Consider the following 23,254-nt stretch of genomic DNA (forward strand, 5'->3'; position numbering starts at 1 on the left):
CAACTTTCCCCTTTCAGAGTAGGCATTAAATACACTTTTATTGACAGAATACTCCCTCAAAACTACTTTTTCATGGTACTCATCACAATATGTTATGGTGCATTTCTGTTTGTTGTCAGTCTCTTCTTAACTAGGCCATAAATTCTTGTGCACTTCTGTACCCCAGATCTTGACACATAATGGGCTCCCAGTGAATACAAATGAGGTGAAGGAACAAAGCTTTCACAGTTTCCACAGCCCCGTGCCGGTTAGCCCCGCCTCCGCCCTCAGCCCTGGCTGGTTTAGCCCCGCCTTCCCCGCCGCCCCGGGCCGGTTAGCCCCGCCTTCTCCTCAGCCCTGGCTGGTTTAGCCCCGCCTTCTCCTCTGCCCCGGGCTGGTTTAGCCCCGCCTTCCCCTCAGCCCTGGCTGGCTTAGGCCCGCCTTCCCCTCAGCCCTGGCTGGCTTAGCCCCGCCTCCGCCCTCAGCCCTGGCTGGCTTAGCCCCGCCTTCCCCTCAGCCCCGGGCCGGTTAGCCCCGCCTTCTCCTCAGCCCTGGCTGGTTTAGCCCCGCCTTCTCCTCTGCCCCGGGCTGGTTTAGCCCCGCCTCCTCCCTCAGCTCGGCGCTGATTTAGCCCCGCCTTCCCCCTCGGCCCGGGACTGGTTTAGCTCCGCCTTCCCCTTCTACCAATGACAGCTGCCCTCTCGGTAGCGGCCGAGGGCGTGGGCGGGGACACGCGATGACGCGTTTCCGGCCTGAGAAACTCTGGCGTTTCTGAGGAGACGCCTCAGCTGGCAGATACCACCCGGCTGGAAGCCTCGGGACCGGCCGCGTCCATCGCAGAGTCGCCATGGGGGCTGTGCTGGGCGTCTTCTCCTTCGCCAGCTGGGTGAGCTGGGGCTGTGGTGTCTCCGTCGGACCTGTGGTTTGGGGGAGGGCGATAAGGAGCCCGAAGCGCAGACCCACTCGGCCTCGGCTCCAGAGGCCCGGGGGCGGGGAAGGCCGCCCCTGGGCTGCAGAGGGTGTCCGGGGGCCCAGGCCGAAGTCCGCGATGTCCCCCCGTCGGGATCAGGCGGCTCGCCTTCCGGGTTTGTTGAGAAACGCAGGAGCCCGGCCGCCATTGTTTACAGTTTCGATTGCCCCGCCCCCGCCAGCCTTCCGGCCTTGGAATTCCTTGGCAGCGGGCGGAGCACCGAGGAGTGAGCTCCCGACGGGGGCTCCGGTTCATTTCGAAGCACCTTCCTAGGGTGGCGTCATTTAATTTTGGGTGGCTTAAGTAATATTTTTACTCCATAGCACGGGATTTGCCAAAGCTGCAGAGTATGTGGCAGAGCTGGGATTTTAAGCGAGGCCCATCTGCAGTTCTGAGGCCCGGGAAAGGCGGCCTTGTGCATTATTATTCAGAATTGAAAGCCATGGTCTGAACGTTTTGAACCCTTGTACAAGTCACTTATCTCTGGCTTCCCGTAGGATGGGGATAATCAACCCAGTATTCCTCGCCTCGATAGCTGTTGTGAGGATAAAGTGAATAACTGTGTTGAATCACTTTGTAGATTGTAAACGCCGTGTTTTAAAAAGGAGATTTTAGGATCTATAGAGGAGAATATGTTGAGTTCCCTCATATACTCGCTCCAGAGGAGCATGATTCCTTGAAATCATTTTCTTGTCTTCTCATTCCCCAGCTGATTTAATTGACCAAAGACGGCATCTCAGCTCATTCCACTACTATATCTTAGGGACAGAATGTATTTTCCATCCTTTAAGGTTGTTGCTCTTAAACCAAAAGGGCATTTGGTCATTTACGGGTTCCTTGAGAGCAGTGGCTTTCCAATTTTTTTGACCTTGACCCAAAGTAAGAAATACGTTTACATAGTTGGTTTAATACACTCAAGTGTTATGAAATAATTCTTACCTTTACCATCTGCTTTACAGTTTTTCTATCACATTAAAAAAGAAATCCTAGTCAGTTGATTTTTGCCATCCACTAGGGGGTCAAACTCACTATTTATAAAATAGATTTAGAAAAAATACAGTTAAGAAGCTCGTTATTAAGGGATGAATTTGTAATTAGAAACAAATATGTCTTTCCTATCCTAATAACCTGAAACACACTTTGGCTTTGATGTAAAGCTAAGGTCTGAATTGAAGCCATCAAAGTATTTCTTTCTATAAATCGCTTTTATATTTTATGAATCCCTTTTGTTCCATAGGAACAGCAAGGAGTTCAGTGTACCAATGAATGAAATGAATGAGGGGGAGAATAATAGGAAATGAAGTCAGAAAGGTAGCAGGGAGCCAAATCGTGTAGATAACACATTGTATGGTCTTGTACTTTGGCTTTTACTCTTAAGTGATACGGGGATCCCTTACAGAAAAGAGGAATCGTATGATCTGGCTTGTGTTTACACAAGGTTGCTGTATGGAGAACAGATGGTAGAAAAGAAAGGGTGAAGCAATGTAGGGGAGAAGAAACTTTTCTTCCACCCTCTGTGGGGTTAGGGGTTGGGGGCCTGCAAATTAAACTGACAAAAGACAGATTAGCAAGAGAAAAAAAGAGTTTATGTACACAGGCAACACACATACACATGGCAGTGCTCAGTGATGAATAACTCAAAGGGTTGGGTAGAATATAGGGCTTATTATATATCTAACTTGATGGGGGAAAGGAGAGGGGAGAAAAGGGCTTCTATAGGAAGAACAAATAGGTTTCTTTAGGAAAGACAAATGGGTTTTTAGGAGAACAAACAGCAGATAAGAAAGCTTGTGATAATGCTTGTTTATCTAGGTGCAGAGGTCTTTTTGTCTTCTTCATGGCCATAAAACTCCCCTGGAGAGAGCATTTATGGCAGCCTCATATCCTAGACGTTACTGCTTTTAGTCACATGAGGAAAGCTCCAAGAACGCCTTTTTTCCTGTATCTGTTGAATCTCAAATGTCTTCATCTTAAAATAATCTTTATACCAATTCTGGGTTCTGAATGGGTCACTACAGCAGTGAGCCAGGAGCTACTGCGTTTAATCCAGGTGAGAGATGATAGTAGTGGCTTGGACCACCGTGATAGCTAAGGATGCTATGAAAGTGGTCAGATTTCTGGATATACTTTGAGAGTAGAGCTGATGTGCTGACAGATTGGATGAGGGTTTTGGAAGAAAAGGCTCAAGATGACTACAAGGTTTTTGGCCTGAGCAAGAGTAAGAATAGAGTTGTCATTTACTGAGGTAGGGAAGTGACATAACATATAGTAAGATAGGTTTGTTCCGCAGATCAAGTACCTACTGTGTAAAGGTGCAAGAGATAGAACACTGGGTGGCCCCCCTCAAGATATTTACATTCTCATGACAGTTATAGACCAAGTGAGTAGGTGTATTAGTTTGCTAGGGCTGGATAACAAAATACCGGAAACAACAGAAATTTATAGTTTCACATTTCTGAAGGCTAGAAGTCAGAGATTAAGGTGTCAGCAGGGTTCATTCCTTCTGAGGGTGGTGCGGGAGAATCTGTTCCAGCCTCCCCTAGCTCCTGGTGGTTTGCTAGCAATCTTTGGTGTTCCTTAGCTTGTGGATCTCTGCCTTCATCTTAACATGGTGTACTCCCTGTGTTGCGTGTCTGTATCCAAATTTCTCCCTTTTATGACACCTGTCATATTGGATTGGGTGCCCACTCTTCTCCAGTATAACATCATTTTAACTAATTAAATCTGTGATGACCCTATTTCCAAATAAAGTCACATTCTGAGATATGGGGATTAGGACGTCAACATGAATTTTAGGCGGGGGGACACAGTTCAATTCATAGCAAACAGTAGGGAATTATTGTGAGATTATTTAGTTGGACAGAAGAAAAAAATAGCTAAGGAAGTCGAGAGTGAGAGAGTGCAGACAGAATAAACCTGAAGCAATTATTGTCATTGTTTTTGGCTATAAAATATCTGTATTTCTGTCTGTGGCCAGATACAGACTTTTATTATGGTCTTTTGGCCCAGATTGTAGTTAAGAATTGGAGACTGACGCTGGGTGGTCAATATCCCATGCCGGTTGCAATTACAAATGTTAATGGCTGCCATGATATGCCGAGCCCCTGTTAATGTCAGGCATTCTGCTAGGTGCTGTCTGTTCTTGACACTGTCTCATTCTTCACACAGTAACTCTGTTTGGGTAGCTGGTGTTATGCTCATTTTTATAGCTGAGAAATCTGGGCTTTTAAGAAGCTTAGCAGCTTCCTCCAAAGCACACAAAACCATGGTAAAGTCCACACAAGATACCATCTATGAAAAGTAAGGATTGTTACTTAAGTAAAGATTGTTACTGTACTATATGACCAGAATCCCCAGTTGTTTACATTTGCTGCTTTGGCTGATAATTCTGAATTAGTCTCTCCTTGTAATGTGACTTGATAATGTCACCTGTCAAAGCGGTTCAAGCAGTTTCCTAATCAAGCATATATAAGAACAACTCAAATTATATCCTCTCTCATCTGGAATGCTCATTGGGAGATTTTGGCTGACCAAAGATCCAAGTTACTCTTTTCTTTTTAAATTGAGGTAAAATTCGCGTAACATAAAATTAGCCATTTTAAAGTATATAATTCAGTGGCATTTAGTACGTTCACAGTGTTGTGCTGTCATCACACCTATCTAGTTCCAGAACATTTTCATCACCTCAGAGGGAAACAGGATACCCGTTTAAGCACTTACTCCTCACTCCTCTCTCTCCATCCTCTGGAAACCAGTAATCTGCTTTCTGTCTCTGTATTTACCTGTCCTGGATATTTCATATAAATGAAATCACATGATATGTGCCCTTTTGTGTCTGGCTTCTTTGACTTAGCGTGATGTTTTCGAGGTTCACCTATGTTGTACCATGTACCAGTACTTCATTTTTATGGCTGAATAATATTTCATGGTGTGGCTATGCTACACTTTACTTATCCATTCATCACTTGATAAACATTTGGGTTGTTTCTGCCTTTCTGCAATTGTAAATAGTGCCACTTTGAACATTCATGTACAAGCTTTTGTTTTAATCCTGTTTCAGTTCTTTGGGTGTATGTTTAGGAGTGGAATGGCTGGGTCATATGGTAATGCTATGTTTAACTTTTTGAGGAATCTCCAGGTTACTCTCAGTGGAGCTAAATGGCTCTTGCTATCATTATTTATAAGGGTTTCCATGTAATGTTGCTTTATGCTGTAATATCAGATTTGTTAACTAGAATTCTCAGTAAACAGCAAGTGGAGTTAGGTTTGTATTTTTCTCAATATCAAGGTATATTGTTTTTAAATAAAATATGTTCTCTATGGATATAACCAATTTATTGGGCTTTTATTATATTTTAGGTGCTGTGTTGAGTGCTCATTTAGTACAGCAATGTCTGAGGGAGGAAAATTCTGTTCGAGTCTATTTTACAGATGGAGAAATTGGCTTAGATTATGTAACTTGCTGAGATAAAGTGGCAGAAATAATATTGACTCCAGAGCCCCTGCTTTTAACCACTTCCTCCAGCTGTAATGCTCTCAGTTAAAACTGTCGAAGCCTGGTTTGCCTCATCTGCTGTTCTGCGACACCCATGTCTTGAAGGAGTCCACTGAAGGAGGTCTCAAATGGCCATGATGTGGTTGTTACAGGTTCCGTGCCTTTGCGGTGGTGCGTCATGTTTGCTGTGTAGTTGCTGTCCCAACACTAAGAATTCCACTGTGACTCGCCTCATCTATGCTTTCATTCTCCTCCTGGGCACTCTTGTCTCCTGTATCATGCTGTGGGGCGGCATGGAAAATCAGCTGAAGAAGGTAAGTAGAAGTAACAATACCCTTAAAATGTACTGGTTATTTTTATTATTTTTGTATTTTGCAAAATTTTCGTTGTAATTAATGTTCTTACTTATTTCTTCACTGTTATGAAACTCAGTCAAGTTCATTGTAATTGTTGGGTTTTTAAATTACTTTTGGGTAGAGTCAAGACACAGAATATGAAGGTATTAGTCCTTTTCCAGAAATAAAGGTAGTCAGAATGAATATCTTCAGCTCTAGTCTAACAACTGAGAGAAAACAGAGTGGCCCTAAAACGTTTTCTTTCCCTGTATGTTTAAGATTTAAAACATTTACTACTAGACTAGCCCTTCACCTTTGGAAGGAGTGAATTGTAGCATGAAAATTCATGAGAAAATGGGAAACAACCTCATCAGCAGAAAAGAACAAAGAAGAAAGCGTTTCACTTTTATTTTCAAAATGTAAGTTGTTGGGCCAGCCCCGTGGCTTAGCGGTTAGGTGTGCGCGCTCCGCTACTGGCGGCCCGGGTTCCGGATCCCAGACGCACGCCGACGCACCGCTTCTCCAGCCATGCTGAGGCCGCGTCCCACATGCAGCAACTAGAAGGATGTGCAGCTATGACATACAACTATCTACTGGGGCTTTGGGGGGAAAATAAATAAATAAATAAAATTATAAAAAAAAAAATGCAAGTTGTTTATGCTTTTTGGTGACCAGGTTTTAAGTGAATTGGAAGGCAAAGAGAAAAATCCCACAGGACAGCCTTGGAGTTGTTGAAGTAGTCAGTTTTATAAATTCAGCTTTTCCTGTGGTGGGATAGAATCTCTGTTTACATGTGGCTCTTCCTGTAGCACTGAAATTATTTTTTCAGATTCCTGGATTCTGTGAAGGGGGATTTAAAATCAAGGTGGCTGATATAATGACAGATAAAGATTGTGATGTGCTGGTCGGTTATAAAGCTGTGTATCGGATCACCTTTGCCTTGGCCATCTTTTTTTTTGTCTTCTTTCTGCTCATGTTAAAAGTGAAAACAAGTAAAGATCCCAGAGCAGCAGTACACAATGGGTATGTAAGATCTATTTGTTATTGTTAACTTGATATGTTATGGTGTGAATCCTCCCCTTCAGCAGTTCATGTTGCCATTTGGTGGAAGCAGTAGAGTATGTAAATCAGCGGGCCAGGGGTATTTCTGACCTATTATACATATGAGGTTGTTTCAGTGTCATTTTCAGTTGGAGTCCTGTAGCTTGGACGATGTGGAGGGGATGAGGAGAGTCTTGTCTTTTTTTGTTAATACCTTTGCTTGAAGTTCCTAGATTTTTATTGAACAGCTGAGAAGCAGTTCAAGCACTGTGCTGGGCACTATACACACATTTTTTTTTCCCTTTTATTGTTAAAAGATAGTCGTATACCTGATATATCTAAACAGTATACAGTAATATACACAGTGAATACATTTGGGCCACTGACTTACATATTCTGTTGCTTCCCATTCTTGACCCCCTTTTACATATTTTTCTAATTCTCGTTTGAAGACCGAAGGGAGTTTTGTAAACTTTATATGTATTATATTCCCCTCTGTACAGATGCAATAACTGCATTTCAGAGAGGTTAAATAAATTGTCTGAGATGTCTCGGCCAGTGAGGGTTGGAGCTAGGATTGAAACTCAGGTTGAGGGGCCAGCCCGGTGGCGCAAGCGGTGCGTGTGCTCCACTGCCACGGTGCTCCACTGCCGCGGCCGAGGGTTCGCCGGTTCGGATCCTGGGCTAGCACTGACGCACCGCTTGTGAAGCCATACTGTGGCGGCGTCCCATATAAAGTGGAGGAAAATGGGCATGGATGTTAGCCCAGGGCCAGTCTTCCTCAGTAAAAAGAGGAGGATTGGCAGATGTTAGCTCAGGGCTGATCCTCCTCACAAAAAAAAAAAAGAAACTCAGGTTAGTCTGGCTCCAAAGCCTGATTCTTTCCACTCTGCCATACAAGACAGGCTTTACAGATCATGGACTGAAAGCCAGATTTGGTCCTGGCTTTGCCAGTGGTGAACTGTGTGATTGTGGGCAAGGCACTTAAGTCCTGTGTTATAAAGGAAGGATTAGGTGATACCTTTTCCCCCAGATCTAATAGTTAATTGCCCTATGTTTAGCTAGCATTATTAGTTTAGAACTCTCCAGAATTCTGGAAAAATTCCTATTTTTAAGTTCTAAAAGTAGGGAAACTCTGAAGTTATGAATGTAAATGGTTTGTTCTCTGTGCTAATATTTCTCCTTAAATTGTGTTAAATATTGTGTGAAGTAGCTTCATGTCAAATGAGGAAATAAGCCCAGACAATCAGGTTGGAGGCTACTAAAGCTTTATTTTTGCATTTCAGAAATTCATTTTTCTCAGTATAAGGATAAAAATTAGCATTTCATAAATGCACTTTTATATTTTAATAGGTTTTGGTTCTTCAAAATTGCAGCCATTGTTGGTATCATGGTTGGATCTTTCTATATCCCTGGGGGCCATTTCACTACAGGTATGGCTCACTATTAAGGGGGTTAATTATAATATATACAGTCTCTACAAATTATTGAACTAAAGCTACATTTTTCATTACTGATTTTGCAAAACTGGCAATTAAATGAGGTGGTGCCCAGTTATATGATTTGGTACTAATATTAAGACGTTGATTGATTAAAGCCAGGAGGCATTCAGCCCACTTCTCAGCTGTTCTGGAACCATATGTTAATCATTTGCCAGTATTTTAATAGTTTACCTTCTCATTTGGCAATACTGAGTTAATTGGAGAGCTTGTCAACATAAGGACTTGTAACTCATGTGCTCCACTATCTCTGTCTTAACCTGCTTTCCTAACATGGCATCAAGTGACATCTGTGAATTTCCACTGTGATTTTTTTCCCCCTGTAAAGTAAAGGAAAAGGCTTTATAGTACCATTTGGAATGTCAGATCCTAGGCTCGTCTTGGCACAAGCTAGAACAAGTTTTAAAAGGTCTGAAACCCAACAGAATACTTCTCAGAGGAAGCGTTTGAGTTTGTAATTGAAATAATCTTGCTATACTGCTGGAGACAGAATATGTCCTTACCACCTCTCTCTTACTTGAACTGAAATCTTTTTAGGATGTTGGACAGTAACATTCTGAAATATTACTCCTATGGTAAATAACAACTTTGTTCTTTTGGTTTGTAGCCTGGTTTGTTATTGGCATGGTAGGGGCCTTCTTCTTTATCCTCATCCAGCTCGTGCTGTTGGTAGACTTTGCTCACTCTTGGAATGAATCCTGGGTAAATCGAATGGAAGAAGGAAACCCAAGGTTGTGGTATGCTGGTAGGTATCTAAACACACCAGTGAGAGCCATATTGCATTATGCTACATTAAACAGGGAGTGCGATAAAAATCTACGCTGATTTAAAGGTATAAACTCCCAGTGTAGAGCTGATTTTTTAAAAACTACAATTTCCTAGTTGAGTCAATTCTGAATTATATATGTTACTAGAACGGAGTAGAGTAGCACAGATAATATAAGTCATTGGATTCTCCCAGTTCGTTTATTTTGATATTTGTAATGTAACTACATGTGTTCAGATAGGGAAAATATGTTGTATTTAGTGGCATAGTCCTGGTTTTGATTACCTTGTTTCCGTGGACAGGGGCCTCAGATGGAACATCTACATATGGAACCTCTGCTCACATACCTCAGGCAGATGGGAGTGAACCGTCCTTACTGCTTTATTCAGAGTCTTACCCCACACCTCTTATAAAAGCTCTCTGGTAGAAAAAGGGCGTTTGAAATTTCTAGGTTGGGAGTAGGATTTATAGCCTGTAATTATGGGGAGGGACTTTGGAGCCCACTACTTATTAGACATAGCCATACCTCATTTTAAAGAATAATAGTTGTTGAGATTCCTTGCCCCTCCTCCCCATAAAAGTAATAGATGCTCTGTGTCGAGAACTTAAAAAACCGAAAATCACAAAAGAAAAGAAATTCCCCCATAATCCAGCTCTCCAGTGGTTATTACTTACTGTTAACGTATTAGTCTGTATTCTTCCAGCCTTTTTTTCTATATGTACATGTGTTTTCTATGTACAGAAAAAAAGTGATTGAAAAATGTGTGTAATATATTTGTGTTTTATTTATTTTTTAAATGTATAATACATTCAAATAGTTTATAGTCTGACTTTTATAAAACTAAGAAATAGCTTGTGAATATGTTTGGCTACAGTACAGCAATAAATACCTAATATATCTTTGCGCACATTTCTCATGATTTTGTTAGAATAAATTCCCAGAAGTAGAAGGGTCAGAGTATGGATATTTTAAATGCTTTTAGTACATATTATCGAATTGCCCAGTTTTCTTTTCATCTTATTTATTGAGCTTGCTTCTTTTTAAATTATAAAAAAAATGTAAAATAATACTATGTTCAGCATAAACACAAATGATAGAACTTTATAAAGAATAAAACATGCAAATCTCCACCCACCTGCAACCCACTTTCCTCTCCAGATGTGACCACTATCACTGGACCTTTATTTATACACATATACATATATGGTTTTGTATTTAAATATAAATAGGTTCGTACTATGTATTCTTCTATGATTTGCTCTTTTCAGTTACTATATGATTAATATCCTTCCATGCCAGTGAATATAGGTATGTCTTATTCATTTAACAGTTGCATGGTATTTCATTCTGTGCAATTCCATGGTGTTCCATGGCTTGGCATACTATAATTTATTTGACCATTGCCGTATTGTTAGTCACTTAAATTGTTTGTAATGATTATTTATTTCAGCAAAAGATTTAAAAAATTGTCTTTATCGTTATGGGTTGAGAATCCTGAAACTTGTCCTTTACTTCTTTCTGACTAATACAATTTTATTTTTTACCTATTTGCTTCTGTTTTATGTAATTCATTTTGGATTCCTCAGCTCTAGACGAATTTAATAATGAATGAATTGCAGATTGGCCATACTTTGGAGTAGCTAAAAGTAGAGAAATCTTGTATATTCAGATGGAAAAACATTAAGAACTGTGCTAGTAACTTAATATACAGTATACGTAATTTAATTTTACATATGCAAAATCCATTGAAGTTGAGATAAGTAGAAACTAGTTTTCTCAAACAAGACTGTTCTTTGAATTAAACACAAATTGGGCTGGCCGGGTGGCGCAAGAGGTTATGTGCGTGTGCTCCGCTGCAGCGGCCCGGGGTTTGCTGGTTCGGATCCTGGGCGCGCACTGATGCACCACTTGTCAAGCCATGCTGTGGCGGCGTCCCATATAAAGTGGAGGAAGATGGGCATGGGTGTTAGCCCAGGGCCATTCTTCCTCAGCAAAAAGAGCAGGATTGACAGATGTTAGCTCAGGGCTGATCTTCCTCACAAAAAAATAAAAAAAAATAAACACAAGTTCATTGAGCTCAACATGCTACAGTTGGTCTGAGTATGTTACATGCTCTGTTTGATGTTTTCTGTTTTTCAGAGTTACATAGCTAATTGTTGATTATCCATGTAAATAGAAAGGAGCATTACTTTAAATATTTGAAAATAGCAAATGAGCCGCTTTCTCACGATGATGTGGTCTCATTGTTTGTGATAGGAAATGGTTTTTTTTAGCCAGCTGCTACAGGGGAAAAACTGCCATAAAAAGATGCCTGTCTATTCTGTTTTCCACCAGCACTATCCCTGGCATTTAGCTTCCTGTGAACTGGGCTATTTTGAGGGCCCAGGAGCCTTCTAAGTTCCTAATAAAAGCTTATAATGCACATTATTTAGCATGTGGTTAGAGTTTACTCTAGCTGGAATGATCATATGTGTGGTTTTCCAACCCGTGAAATCAAGTTAGGTAATCTAGGAAGTGAATTCAGTTGCATGGTGGATTTTGGAATTTCACGTTGAGCCAACTCTAACACAATCTGAAACTTCAACCTTGGGGCCTCTATTATTTTGCTGTAAATTATTGACCATCATAAAAATGAAATAATGCCTCTTTATTTTTATATAGAGTAGAAGAAAATTGCTCTTCAGTATAAAAGTTTGTTATAATTGTGGGCATTCATATCAGTTTCCCTTTTTCCAGCTTTACTGTCTTTCACAAGCATCTTCTATATCTTGTCAATCGTCTTTGTTGGGCTGCTCTATACATATTACACCAGACCAGATGGCTGCACAGAAAACAAGTTCTTCATCAGTATTAATCTCATCCTTTGTGTTGTGGTTTCTGTTATATCAATCCATCCAAAAATTCAGGTATGGTGGTTTTTTGCTTCCTCCTGTGACAGATTTTTAATTAATGCTGAGTTTGAAACCTAGGTATTTTATGTGAATTTATATCCAAGTTTATCTACTTAAACATTTTTCCATATTATGATAAAGTCTTCATAATTATAACTTAGTAACTATAAAATGTGCCATTGAGTGCCTGTATCATAATTAAGTGAATAATTTCCCTATGAAAAAAAACCCATAGGTAACTTAAGAATTTATAGTTCTTAGAAAATTGTTTACATCATGAGCATGATTCTTATGAATCATTAGCCAAGATATTTAGGGGAATTAAACTAGAAAAAATAATTGATTTTAGTATTTAAAAACAACACTCATGCTCTTGAGTTTTAAGCTTTTAAAAATTCATAGAGTTTTAGATACGAAATATGAATAGAACATCTAGACATCATCCCTCCTTTTGAAAGTGAGAAAACTGGGGACTGGCCTGGGGGCGTAGTGGTTAAGTTCGTGTGCTGTGCTTTGGTGGCCTGGAGTTCACAGGTTCAGATCTCAGGTGTGGACCTACATACCGCCCATCAAGCCATGCTGTGGAGGTGTCCTGCATACAAAATAGAGGAAGGTTGGCAACAGATGTTAGCTCAGGGCCAATCTTCCTCTCACACACACACACACACACACACACACCCCAAAAGTGAGAAAACCAACGTTCCAGAGAGATGATGGGTCACCTAGGTAGTGGCAGAGCTGAGCTTAGACTCCACTACACCCGGGGACTAGTAAGTTAAAGCCTTTGTGTAATACACAGGAATTTCCAGGATTATGAAATGCCTCGAGAACCGTAGTACATGCTTCTTCTTTCTTGGTTCTTGTGCAAGCTAGGTCAGACTGAAAGGTTCCTTGTCATCTTTCAACAGTCAAGCAGAATCAGAAGGTTCTCAGTTAATAACAATTCTGTGGGCCCTAGGGAAGTATACTGCTTTTTAGCAAGTCAGCCTTGCAATTCCTGTGGTATTGTTTTCCTTTTGATTCCATAGGAACACCAGCCTCGTTCTGGCCTCCTGCAGTCTTCCGTCATCACCCTCTACACCATGTACCTCACGTGGTCCGCCATGTGCAATGAACCTGGTAAGGGAATGTTGATAGCACATTCATTTGATGAAAAGAAAGTAGGAAATTACTCCTTTGATGGGTGCAAAAACTAGAGCTAGAGCAAATGTGATATAAGTGAACAAACAAAAACGTCACTTAAATGTACAGTGTTCACTGTATGTTTGTAGATATTTACCTTTTGAGTTTTATTCCCCATGTCTGTTCATAGCTATTCATAGCTGACAGCCTGAAGGACCACAGTCTTTCTGATAGTCTAGGCTTTTCCCTGGACTAAGTCAAACTAGTTAAGAGCTGGACAAGGCTACATTGTTTTGGCCTTTTGTAGAATTGTTTTACTTTAATTTTGTTTTGGTGTTATAGCCTCTAGAAGAAATAGCCCTAGGAAGTCTCTTTCTGTAGTTATTATAGGATTACTTCTCAATAGGGTATTCTGTGGACTCCTTTATTTTTTTTTGTGAGGAAGATCAGCCCTGAGCTAACACCTGCCAATCCTCCTCTCTTTGCTGAGGAAGACTGGCCCTGGGCTAACATCCATGCCCATCTTCCTCCACTTTATATGGGATGCCGCCACAGCATGGCTTGACAAGTGGTGCGTCAGTGTGCGCCCGGGATCCAAACCGGTGAACCCCGGGCCGCGGCAGCGGAGCGCACGCACTTAACCGCTTGCGCCACTGGGCTGGCCCCTGTGGACTCCTTTTAAGGGAACACAATTGTTGCAGACCCTCCAATGATGATTCAACTTATTTTTATTGTATTCCTATGTAACTAAAAACTAAACTAGGGGTAAACTCCTTGTGCTTAGCCTTTGCACAACTATAGAACCAAAATGACTTGCCAGTTAAACTTCAAAACCAGTAAAATCAAGATTGACATTTATGAAATTTGACAAACACTTTGTTGTTGTTTTCTTTTTTTCTAAAACTAAGTCATTGGTTGTAACAGAAATATGTCAGTAACTGCCAAGTTTCAGGTTCTTTGAAGTATAGCATTCCTATGTTTTATGTCATGACTGAATGATTTGTAAGCACACCCCTCAAATCCTTTCTTGGAACAAGATGAGTTATAACCAAGGATAATAAAAAGTTTCCCATTTTCAGATCGTTCCTGCAACCCTACCCTGTGGAGCATCATTACACACATGACTGCACCAACCTTGGCTCCTGGAAATTCAACTGCTCCGGTCCCTACCTCTACTCCACCATCAAAGAGTGGGCATTTTCTGGATACAGACAATTTTATTGGGCTGATAGTCTTCGTTCTCTGCCTTTTGTATTCTAGGTAAGTTAGAAAGTACTTAGGACAAGATTCTCATGAAAGTTAATATTAGAGTGAAGAAACTGTTTTGCTTTCAAAAAGCAATGTGAAGAATAAAAAAAAAAAACAATTTAACTCTCCTTATTGAAAGTCCTTGACTTCCCTATATAGTTACCCAGCTATATACGTTTCTTTCTTTCTTTCTTTCTTTCTTTTTTTTGGTGAGGAAGATTGGCCCTGAGCTAACATCTGCCAATCCTCCGCTTTTTGCTGAGGAATACTGGCCCTGGGCTAACATCCGTGCCCAGCTTCCTCTACTTTATGTGGGACGCTGCTACAGCATGGCTTGCCAAGCGGTGCGTCAGTGCGCGCCCGGGATCCGAACCGGCGAACCCCGGACTGCGGTAGCGGAGCGCACGCACTTAACCGCTTGCGCCACCAGGTTGGCCCCCAACCCAGCTATATATGTTTCTTCAAGTTCAGTTAAATCCTCTCATCAAGTAATTCTTCCCAACATTACAGATACCTTGTCCTCTGTGTAGGAGGATAATATCTTCACCTGACCCCAGATTAGCTGGAATAGTGGCTCTAAAAATTGGTTGGCTTATTTTTTTTTTAAATCTTTATTTCCTGATCATTGTAAATAATATTTGAACAACTACAGAATTATATACATCTAATGTTAAAGTCTCTAGTTAATGCAAGACCCCAGATATAGCCTGTGTTAGTAGTTTGCATTCATCCTTCTATTGATTTGTATTGATATTTACCATATAATAGCATACATTGCTTTAATAATTTAAAAATATGAAATAATAGAAATGGGCAAGTATATATTTATATAAACTAATAACACAAGTGAGAAAAGTATAAAGTAGGAAATGAAAGTATCCTCTCTCCAAATTTACTTCTTCTGTGGTTAACACTTTGTTACGTCTTACTTCAAGCTTTTTTCCTTTGCTTGTACTTACTCTCTGTCTATTGCTCTAGCTGTATCTGTAAAGATAGATGTAATTTTGTGTATAATTATACATGACTTTATATATAGTTACATGCATAATTTTACTTATATTGATATATAATTTTAAAAAATAAATTAGGAACATACTATATAAATACACATGCTATTCTAAAATAGGAATTTGTCATTATAATTTGGACAGCTTTCCACAACATTATCTATAGATTTACCTGTTTTTTTTTTTTTATGATTGCTTAAAATAGAGGTTGGCAAACTACAGCCCTTAGGCTGGCTGCCTATTTTTGTAAATAAAGTTTTATTAGAACACAGTTAGGCTCATTTGTTTTTGTATTGTCTATGACTGTTTTTGTTTGTTTTGCTTTTGGCCTAACTTTTTTCTTTTTGAGGTATAATTCACATATCATAAAATTCACCCTTTTAAAAATGTACAATTTGTAGTATTTTAGTATATTCACAGGGTTGTGCAACTATCACCACAATCAATTTTAGAACATTTCATTTACCCAGAAAGAAACGTCATACTCATTAACAGTCACTCCCCATTCCCCCTCACTCAAGCTCCTTGGCAGACGCTAATCTCCTTTCTGTTTCTGTAGACTTGCTTATTTGAACATTTCATGTACATGGAATCATACAATATATGGTCTTTTGTGACTGGCTTCTTTCACTTAGCATAATGTTTTCTAGGTTTATCCATGTCATAGCATCTGTCAGTACTTCATTCCTTTCTCTTGTTGGAAATAATATTCCATTGTGTGAATATACCACGTTTTGTTGATGGACATGTGGGTTGTTTCCACTGGGGCTCTTGTGAATAATGCTGCTATGGATATGTGTGTACAAGTTTTTTGTGTGGGTGTACATTTTCAGTTCTCTTGGAGATATTCCTAGGAGAGGAATTGCTGGATTATATGGTACCTCTATGTCTGCCTTTTTGAGGAACTGCCAGAGTGTTTCCCAAAGTGGCTATGTCGTGTTACAATCCCAATCTTTTGCCTTTTTTTTTTGGTGAAGAAGATTAGCCCTGAGCTAACATCCACCGCCAATCCTCCTCTTTTTGCCAAGGAAGATTGGCCCTGGGCTAACATCTGTGCCCATCTTCCTCTACTTTATATGTGGAACGCTGCCACAGCATGGCTTGATAAGCAGTGCGTAGGTCTGCACCCAGGATCTGAACCCCAGGCTGCCAAAGCAGAGCGTGTGAACTTAACCACTATGCCACCAGGCCGGCCCTCTTTTGCCTATTTTTATATTGGGTTATTTGTCTTTTTATTATTTTTATATATTTTTTTTTGGTGAGGAAGATTGGCCCTGAGCTAACATCTGTTACCAATCTTCCTCTTTTTGCTGAGGAAGATGAGCCCTGAGCTAATATCTGTGCCCATCTTCCTCTATTTTGTATATGGGATGCCACCACAGCATGGCTTGCTGAGTGGTGTGTAGGTCCATGCCCGGGATCTGAACCCGCAAAGCCTGGGCCGCCAAAGTGAGCACGTGAACGTAACCTCTAACCCACCGGGCTGGCCCCTTGTCTTTTTATTATTTTTGAATATGGTTTGTGGTAAGGAGTCCAACTTCATTCTGTTGTATGTGGATATCCAGTTGTCCCAGCACCATTTGTTGAAAAGACTTCTTTCTCCATTGAATTGTCCTGGTATCCTTGTCAAAAATCAACTGACCTTGAATGTAATGATTTATTTCTGTACTTGTAATTCTATTTCATTGATCTGTATGTCTGTCCTTATGCCAGTACCACACCGTTTTGATTACTGTATCTTTGTACTAAGTTTTAAAATTGGGAACTGTGAGTCACCCAAATTTGTTCTTTTTCAAGATTGTTTTGGCTGTTTTGAGTCCCTGCATTTCCGTGTAAATTTAGGTTGTCAATTTCTCCAAAAAACGGTAATCGGGGTTTTGATAGGGATTGCTTTGACTCGACACATCAACTTGGAGAGTATTACCATCTCCACAACGTTAAGGCATCCAGTCCATGAACACGAGATGTCTCGTTTAGCTCCTCTCTAACTTCCTGCAGTGGTTTATAGTTGTTACTGTACAAGTCTTAAACTTCTTTTGTTAAATTTCTAAATATTTTATTCTTTTTGACGGTATTGTAAATGAGATTGTTTTCTTAATTTAACTTTTAGGTTGTTCATTGCTAGTGTATGGAAATAGAATTGATTTTTGTATATTGATCTGGTATCCTGCAAGTTCATTTATTGATTCTGATAGTGTATGTGTATTTCTTTTTTTTTTTTTTTAATTTTTAAAAAAATTTTATTTGTTTATTTTTCCCCCAAAGCCCCAGTAGATAGTTGTACGTCATAGTTGCACATCTTTCTAGTTGCTGTATGTGGGACGTGGCCTCAGCATGGCCGGAGAAGCGGTGCGTCGGTGCGCGCTGGCGATCCGAACCCGGGCTGCCCAGCAGCGGAGTGCACGCACTTAACTGCTAAGCCACGGGGCTGGCCCAAGTGTGTGTATTTCTTAAGCTTTTCTATATACAGGGTCAAGTCATCTACAAATAGAGATCATTTTACTTCTTTTCCAATCTGGATTTTTTTTCTTGTCTAATTGCTCTGGCTTGAACCTCCAGTGCAATGTTGAATAGAAATTGTGACAGTGGAATACTTGTCTTGTTCTGATCTTAGGGGTAAAGCTTTTAGTATTTCACTGTTAAATATGATGTTAGCTCTGGGTTTTTCATAGATGCCTTTTATCAAGTTGAGGAAGTTCTCCTCTATTCCTAGTTTGAGTGTTGTTATCATGAAAAGGCATTAGATTTTTGTCAAAAATCGTTTGTGTTTGTTGAGATGATCATGTGGTTTTTGTCTTTTATTTCTATGTACTTTTTTATTCAGTCATTTAACAGACTTTTAGTGAGCATGTGCCATGTGCTGGAAATGCATAGATGATTAAGGTCATTGTTGTTAAGGAGTTCTTTGAATAGCAAGAAAGACAAGAATGAGAAGTGCTATGGCAGAGGGAGGCATGTGGAACTGTGGAAATTTAACCCAGCCTAGTGATGAGGTGATGTCAGGGAAGGCTTTTTAGAGGACATGGCACATAGACGATTGAAGAATGAGTAAGTTAGCTGGGAGAAGGTTGATGGGTGGTACATTCCGTGCATAGAAGAGGCACTTGTGAAGTCATGGAAGCAGACATGGAGAGTATAGTGTGTTTTGGGACACTCCTAAGCAGTTAAAGCATCAAGTAGCAGCTGAGGTGGGAGTGTTGTCTGTCTTGTGATAACAGGCAGCAGTTCGGAACTTTAAGCAGGGTCCTTGGGAAGGCCTTCAGTCCCCACAGTAGGAGCAGTTCAGAAGTAACCTTCGTGTGTATGGGCCAATGGCAGCAGTCCGTCTTCATGGTCCTTTTCTGATTTGTCTTCTTTCTGATGGCTTTCCAGCATCCGCAATTCTAACAACAGTCAAGTAAGTAAGCTGACCCTGTCAGGAAGTGACAGTGTGATCCTCCGTGATACTACCACCAGTGGTGCCGGCGAGGAAGAAGATGGGCGGCCTCGGCGGGCTGTGGACAACGAGACAGAGGGAGTGCAGTACAGCTACTCCGTCTTCCACCTCATGCTCTGCTTGGCTTCCTTGTACATCATGATGACCCTGACCAACTGGTACAGGTGGGAGGCACAGACAAAACTGATGGAAGACCACGTAGCCCCCTTGGGCTGCCTGTAAAATCCCCATCCCTTGTCTTGAACTCACAATCCCCTTTTCTTACCCACATGGTGAAGTTGTGTTCAGTGCTGACTTTTCTGAAATACTTTTGACTTTTTCTCCTCTTACATTTAAAATCCAGTTGGAATTCTTGCAGTGCAAATCATGGGGAGCTCTTTCAGACTTGAGTTACTTAGAGAGAAAACCATGACATAAAGCGATCTGACCTGTCTTTATTCTAGTTTTTGTCTGGCCTAGAGATGGCCGTATGCGGTATTCTGATCAAAGTAACGGTGTGGTAAGGAAGGCAAGTTGCAGGGAGGCCGTTTCAATCTAGACTTTTGCCGTTATCTAGAATAGCCGAATGTTCTTGAAGAACTTTGCCCGAGGAATAGAGTAGACAGGGTTCTTCATGCTGGCAAGAAGATAAAAGCCATTTGAGAGGCAGAGTCCCCTGCTCATAAAAGTTAAAATGGCAGTTTCCTCAGGTCCCTTCTAGAATTTTACTAGGGAGTAGTGTCAGCCAGGTTTCACTGGGGAATTTCTTGGCTTCGCTAGGGGGCTGCTAGATGCTGATATCAAGCTCCTTTATCTGCTTTTCCTGTTTTCTTAGCCCTGACGCAAAGTTCCAGAGCATGACCAGCAAGTGGCCAGCTGTATGGGTCAAGATCAGCTCCAGCTGGGTCTGTCTCCTCCTCCACGTCTGGACCCTTGTGGCTCCACTCGTCCTCACCAGTCGAGACTTCAGCTAAACCTCGCTTGGCGTGCCCAGGACACTGCTGAAATCCATGAAGGTCTCCTTCATGGATCTTGCTGAAAGTCCATATCCCTTTTGCTTCAACTAAAATATTAAGTGAATGCTTTGCAGATGTCGCCATATTCAGGTTTATATCAGAGGGCAAGATTGAATAATGCTTAATGCAGGATCTGAACTTGTCATTTATATATATATTATGTTTATTTGTAAGGATATAGCACAAAGGAAACATTTTTGCATTTTAAAGTGAACGACAGCTGTGCTGTGAAGAGAGTTCTGTATTAAGACCTGTAGGTTCCTGCAACTCTGATTTAAAATGTAAGGTAGAAAAATGTTGGATATTTGAGGCAACTGTTAATATATTTCTATTGCGGTATCCTTAAAAAGCAAAAGTAATGATAATGGTGATGCATTTCTATGACGGTTTTCCTCTGTGAAAGTCTTATTTGTGTGATACAAACGCTATTGAGTCTTTAGCCTCTTAAGAGGTGTAGCATCGTAGTACGTAGGGGAAGGAGTATGTGTGTGGGTCTTTCCTCAGAACAGGGGTTGCTGATATAGCTACTGCTTCTACATCGTGAGTTTTTTCATTTACTTTTTTTATAGTACAACATTGATGCTGCTTGATTCGAGTCTGTGGCTTTGCCAGAAAGGTTAATTTCTGTAACTACTTTGTAGGTTTGGTTAAAATGAAGATTCACTTGGGAAAACAGTGCACCTTTAGGCTATGTCATTATCTTGTTATGAGTATGTAAAAGTAAAATGCATGTGAATTTATTATATTTGCACTATTTGATTAAAACAGAAAGACTTAAGCTTTTAAGGCCCTTTCTTTAACAGCTTTTATGAGTTAGCAGCCATCCTATATTTGTTAGACTTATATGGGCAGTCAGGTTTATCAAGCATCTAGCAGAATGCTCCTATTCCTTCTAAAACTTGAGGTCTGACTGGTGAGTAAAGTCTTGAACTCATTCAAAAGTTGTACTAAATATCTTCTCTGGGTAAGACACTTGGGTAGATGAGAGACAAGGCAGGCACTGTCAGGAAACTTTCAGGAGAGGTAGCACGCAAGGAGGTAGAACGGTTTGTTCTTTCAACACAGATTTCCTGAGTGTTCTGTACCAGGTCTTGTCAGGTTCTGGGATAGAACTTTAAACATGACAGGCACTGGCTCTGCCATCTTAGACTTAAGGAGGGTGCAAATGAGCCGGCAGGTGGTACAGTTGGTATAATTAGTGCTGTGATTTAGGAATTGCAGAGCACTCAAAGGAGAGGTGCCTGGGGTCGGGTAGGGGTGTCGTCGTAGGCTTTCTGGGAAAAGTGATGTCTAAGCCAAGAAATGTTAGGAGTTAGCTGAGAGAGAAATGGGGAAGTGGGATGGTATTGCTGAAGGGTAGACAAAACTGTATGTTAGAGGCAGGGAGGTTAAAAAAAAAAAAAACTCATTCAGTAAAGCTAGAATGGGGAGAAGTGGGCAGGGACTAGGTTATGAAGGGCTTTGTAAACCACACTAAAGAGTTTGGACCTTACATGGAGGGCAGCAGGGAATGTATTCAGTGACATGAAAAATGGTGTCTTCATTCACTGTGGCTGATATATAGAGGATGGTTTAGAAAGATGAGACCAGGGGCAGTCCATATAAGATCTGATACAAAGAAGTAAAAGTGAAGATGGGGAGAAATTGACAGCTGAGAGCTACTTAGTAATTAAAACCTTAAAATTGGCAAATTGATTAGTTATGGAGGAGAGGTGGATTCCTGAGTGATGCTGGTTGAATCACGTGGGAGGATGGTGGTTCCATTTATTTAGGGGAGAAAGAGAAAAAGGAACATGTTGTGCTAGAAGAATGATGGAGATGGTCCCTAAGCAAGGCTGAGAGCCTTTTTCTATCAGCCAACCTGGTTAGCTAATATTTATTGAGTACATACTCTGCTTTATGACCTTGGGCAAACGACTAGCTGTCTGAGCCTCAGTGTTTTCTTTGTTTGAACAAAAGATAGTACCTCGTACATAAGATTGTTTAGAGAGTAAAGTTAACTTTGGAAAGTGCTTTTAACCCATTTTAAGCACTCTGGTTGTAGCTGCTAATCTCGATAGGGGCTTAAAGTAAGAGTGGACAGTATTTGAAGGTCAGAGGTGTTCAGCCAAAATCTGATGGAGGCTAGATCTGAGGTGTTCTTAACAGAATGAAACAGATGGAACATGGAGGGGACAGGCTCAGCGTAGGTGGAGGTGGAGGGGAAGGAAGCAGGGCTTGATATGAATTGTTGGAACCACCATCTTTTAAACCAGTGCTTTATGTCAGGGTATAGAGATAAAGTTGCAAGGGATTTGAGGGGCTGATAGGGGTGGTTTAGCCCTTTGCTTTGCCAGAGTTAAGCCAACACCGCATTTTCCTTAATAGGGCCAGCCAGATTTAGACCTTCCAAGATTCTACACGTCAAAAACATTCCAGTGCGCCATCCCCCATCTTCTGTAATTCTAAATAAAAGCAATACTAAACTGTAAAATAAGTGTAACGAAGTCCAATAAAGTATTTTTATCATGATGATAACTTTGATATTAATTTGAAATAATATATTTCCATTAAAAATTAGGGGGCACTGTCCTTACTGTGCTTGGTTGTACCCTAAGAATGAGTTAAGTTGGCCTATTGCTAGAAGTTAAGTGAATTATACACACGTGTGCTGTATTACACACATGCATAAATAATGTCAGCCTTTTGAGTAAGCCCAGGATCATACCTCAAAGCAGGGGAGGATTCTGAATCATCAGACCTCACGGTGCTGTCTCATTCCAGATGAGTCACCTGGTGTTTCATCACCATGAACAGGGCTCTCTGTCCCCCACGATTGCAGATTGAGAGTCCTGGCTTTGAGGTTAGCAGTACGCTCTAGGAATTCATTAAAGGCAACAGCAGTGGCCACCACTTTTACTTAGTTACAGCTGGGAGAACGCTTGTAGGCCCCTGCTGGTGGTTTACTTTCTAGGTTGGTCTTGCACGGTTCTTAGTGGGTTGCGAAATAAAACTTTCTCTTGACATTCAAAGATACTGCCGAAGAATGGCCATGGACCTGGTTATCAGCGCTTTAGATGTTTTGGACCAAACCATAACTCAAGCCAGGACAGCTTTTTTGTCCATTACAAGTCCTTGCTTGATTGTGTTTTTCTTTTGATACATTCAAGCTAAAGTGTGTATTAAATAATGTGAGTCATGCATTTGATCTCTGCAGATGGATGGCAGCTACCATGCTTATGTTTATTAATGGGAGCTGCTGTTTGTCTCCTTACTCTTTTTGTGTTGGTCTATCCATTCTGTTACCTAGGAGCCCAAATCAGACAGCCCACTCACGCAGTGGTGTCCTGATTACTGCTTGGTGACTCAAGCCACAGGGTGCTGATATCCTCATTAGCTATTAGAATATTAGCTACTATTAGAAATAGCTACATGTACCAAGCAATGAACAGACATTGTCTACACCCCTGTAAGGTAGTGATTATTTTCC

The 23,254-nt window shown here is 40.8% G+C and overlaps 1 protein-coding gene across 1 annotated transcript; it reads left to right on the forward strand.

The window, feature by feature from the left end:
- The first annotated feature begins 743 nt into the window (after window positions 1–743).
- SERINC3 (serine incorporator 3) lies at window positions 744–22,296 on the forward strand. The gene is made up of 10 exons (XM_058562649.1): window positions 744–865; window positions 5,597–5,758; window positions 6,609–6,802; window positions 8,174–8,253; window positions 8,927–9,064; window positions 11,823–11,992; window positions 13,006–13,096; window positions 14,179–14,359; window positions 18,727–18,954; window positions 19,605–22,296. Exons 1-10 carry the CDS (start codon window positions 827–829, stop codon window positions 19,741–19,743), a joined length of 1,422 nt encoding a protein of 473 aa, XP_058418632.1. The 5' UTR covers window positions 744–826; the 3' UTR covers window positions 19,744–22,296.
- Window positions 22,297–23,254: the final 958 nt, after the last annotated feature.

The sequence above is a fragment of the Diceros bicornis genome, chromosome 19 (genome assembly GCF_020826845.1).
Source record: "Diceros bicornis minor isolate mBicDic1 chromosome 19, mDicBic1.mat.cur, whole genome shotgun sequence".
Taxonomy (NCBI): domain Eukaryota; kingdom Metazoa; phylum Chordata; class Mammalia; order Perissodactyla; family Rhinocerotidae; genus Diceros; species Diceros bicornis.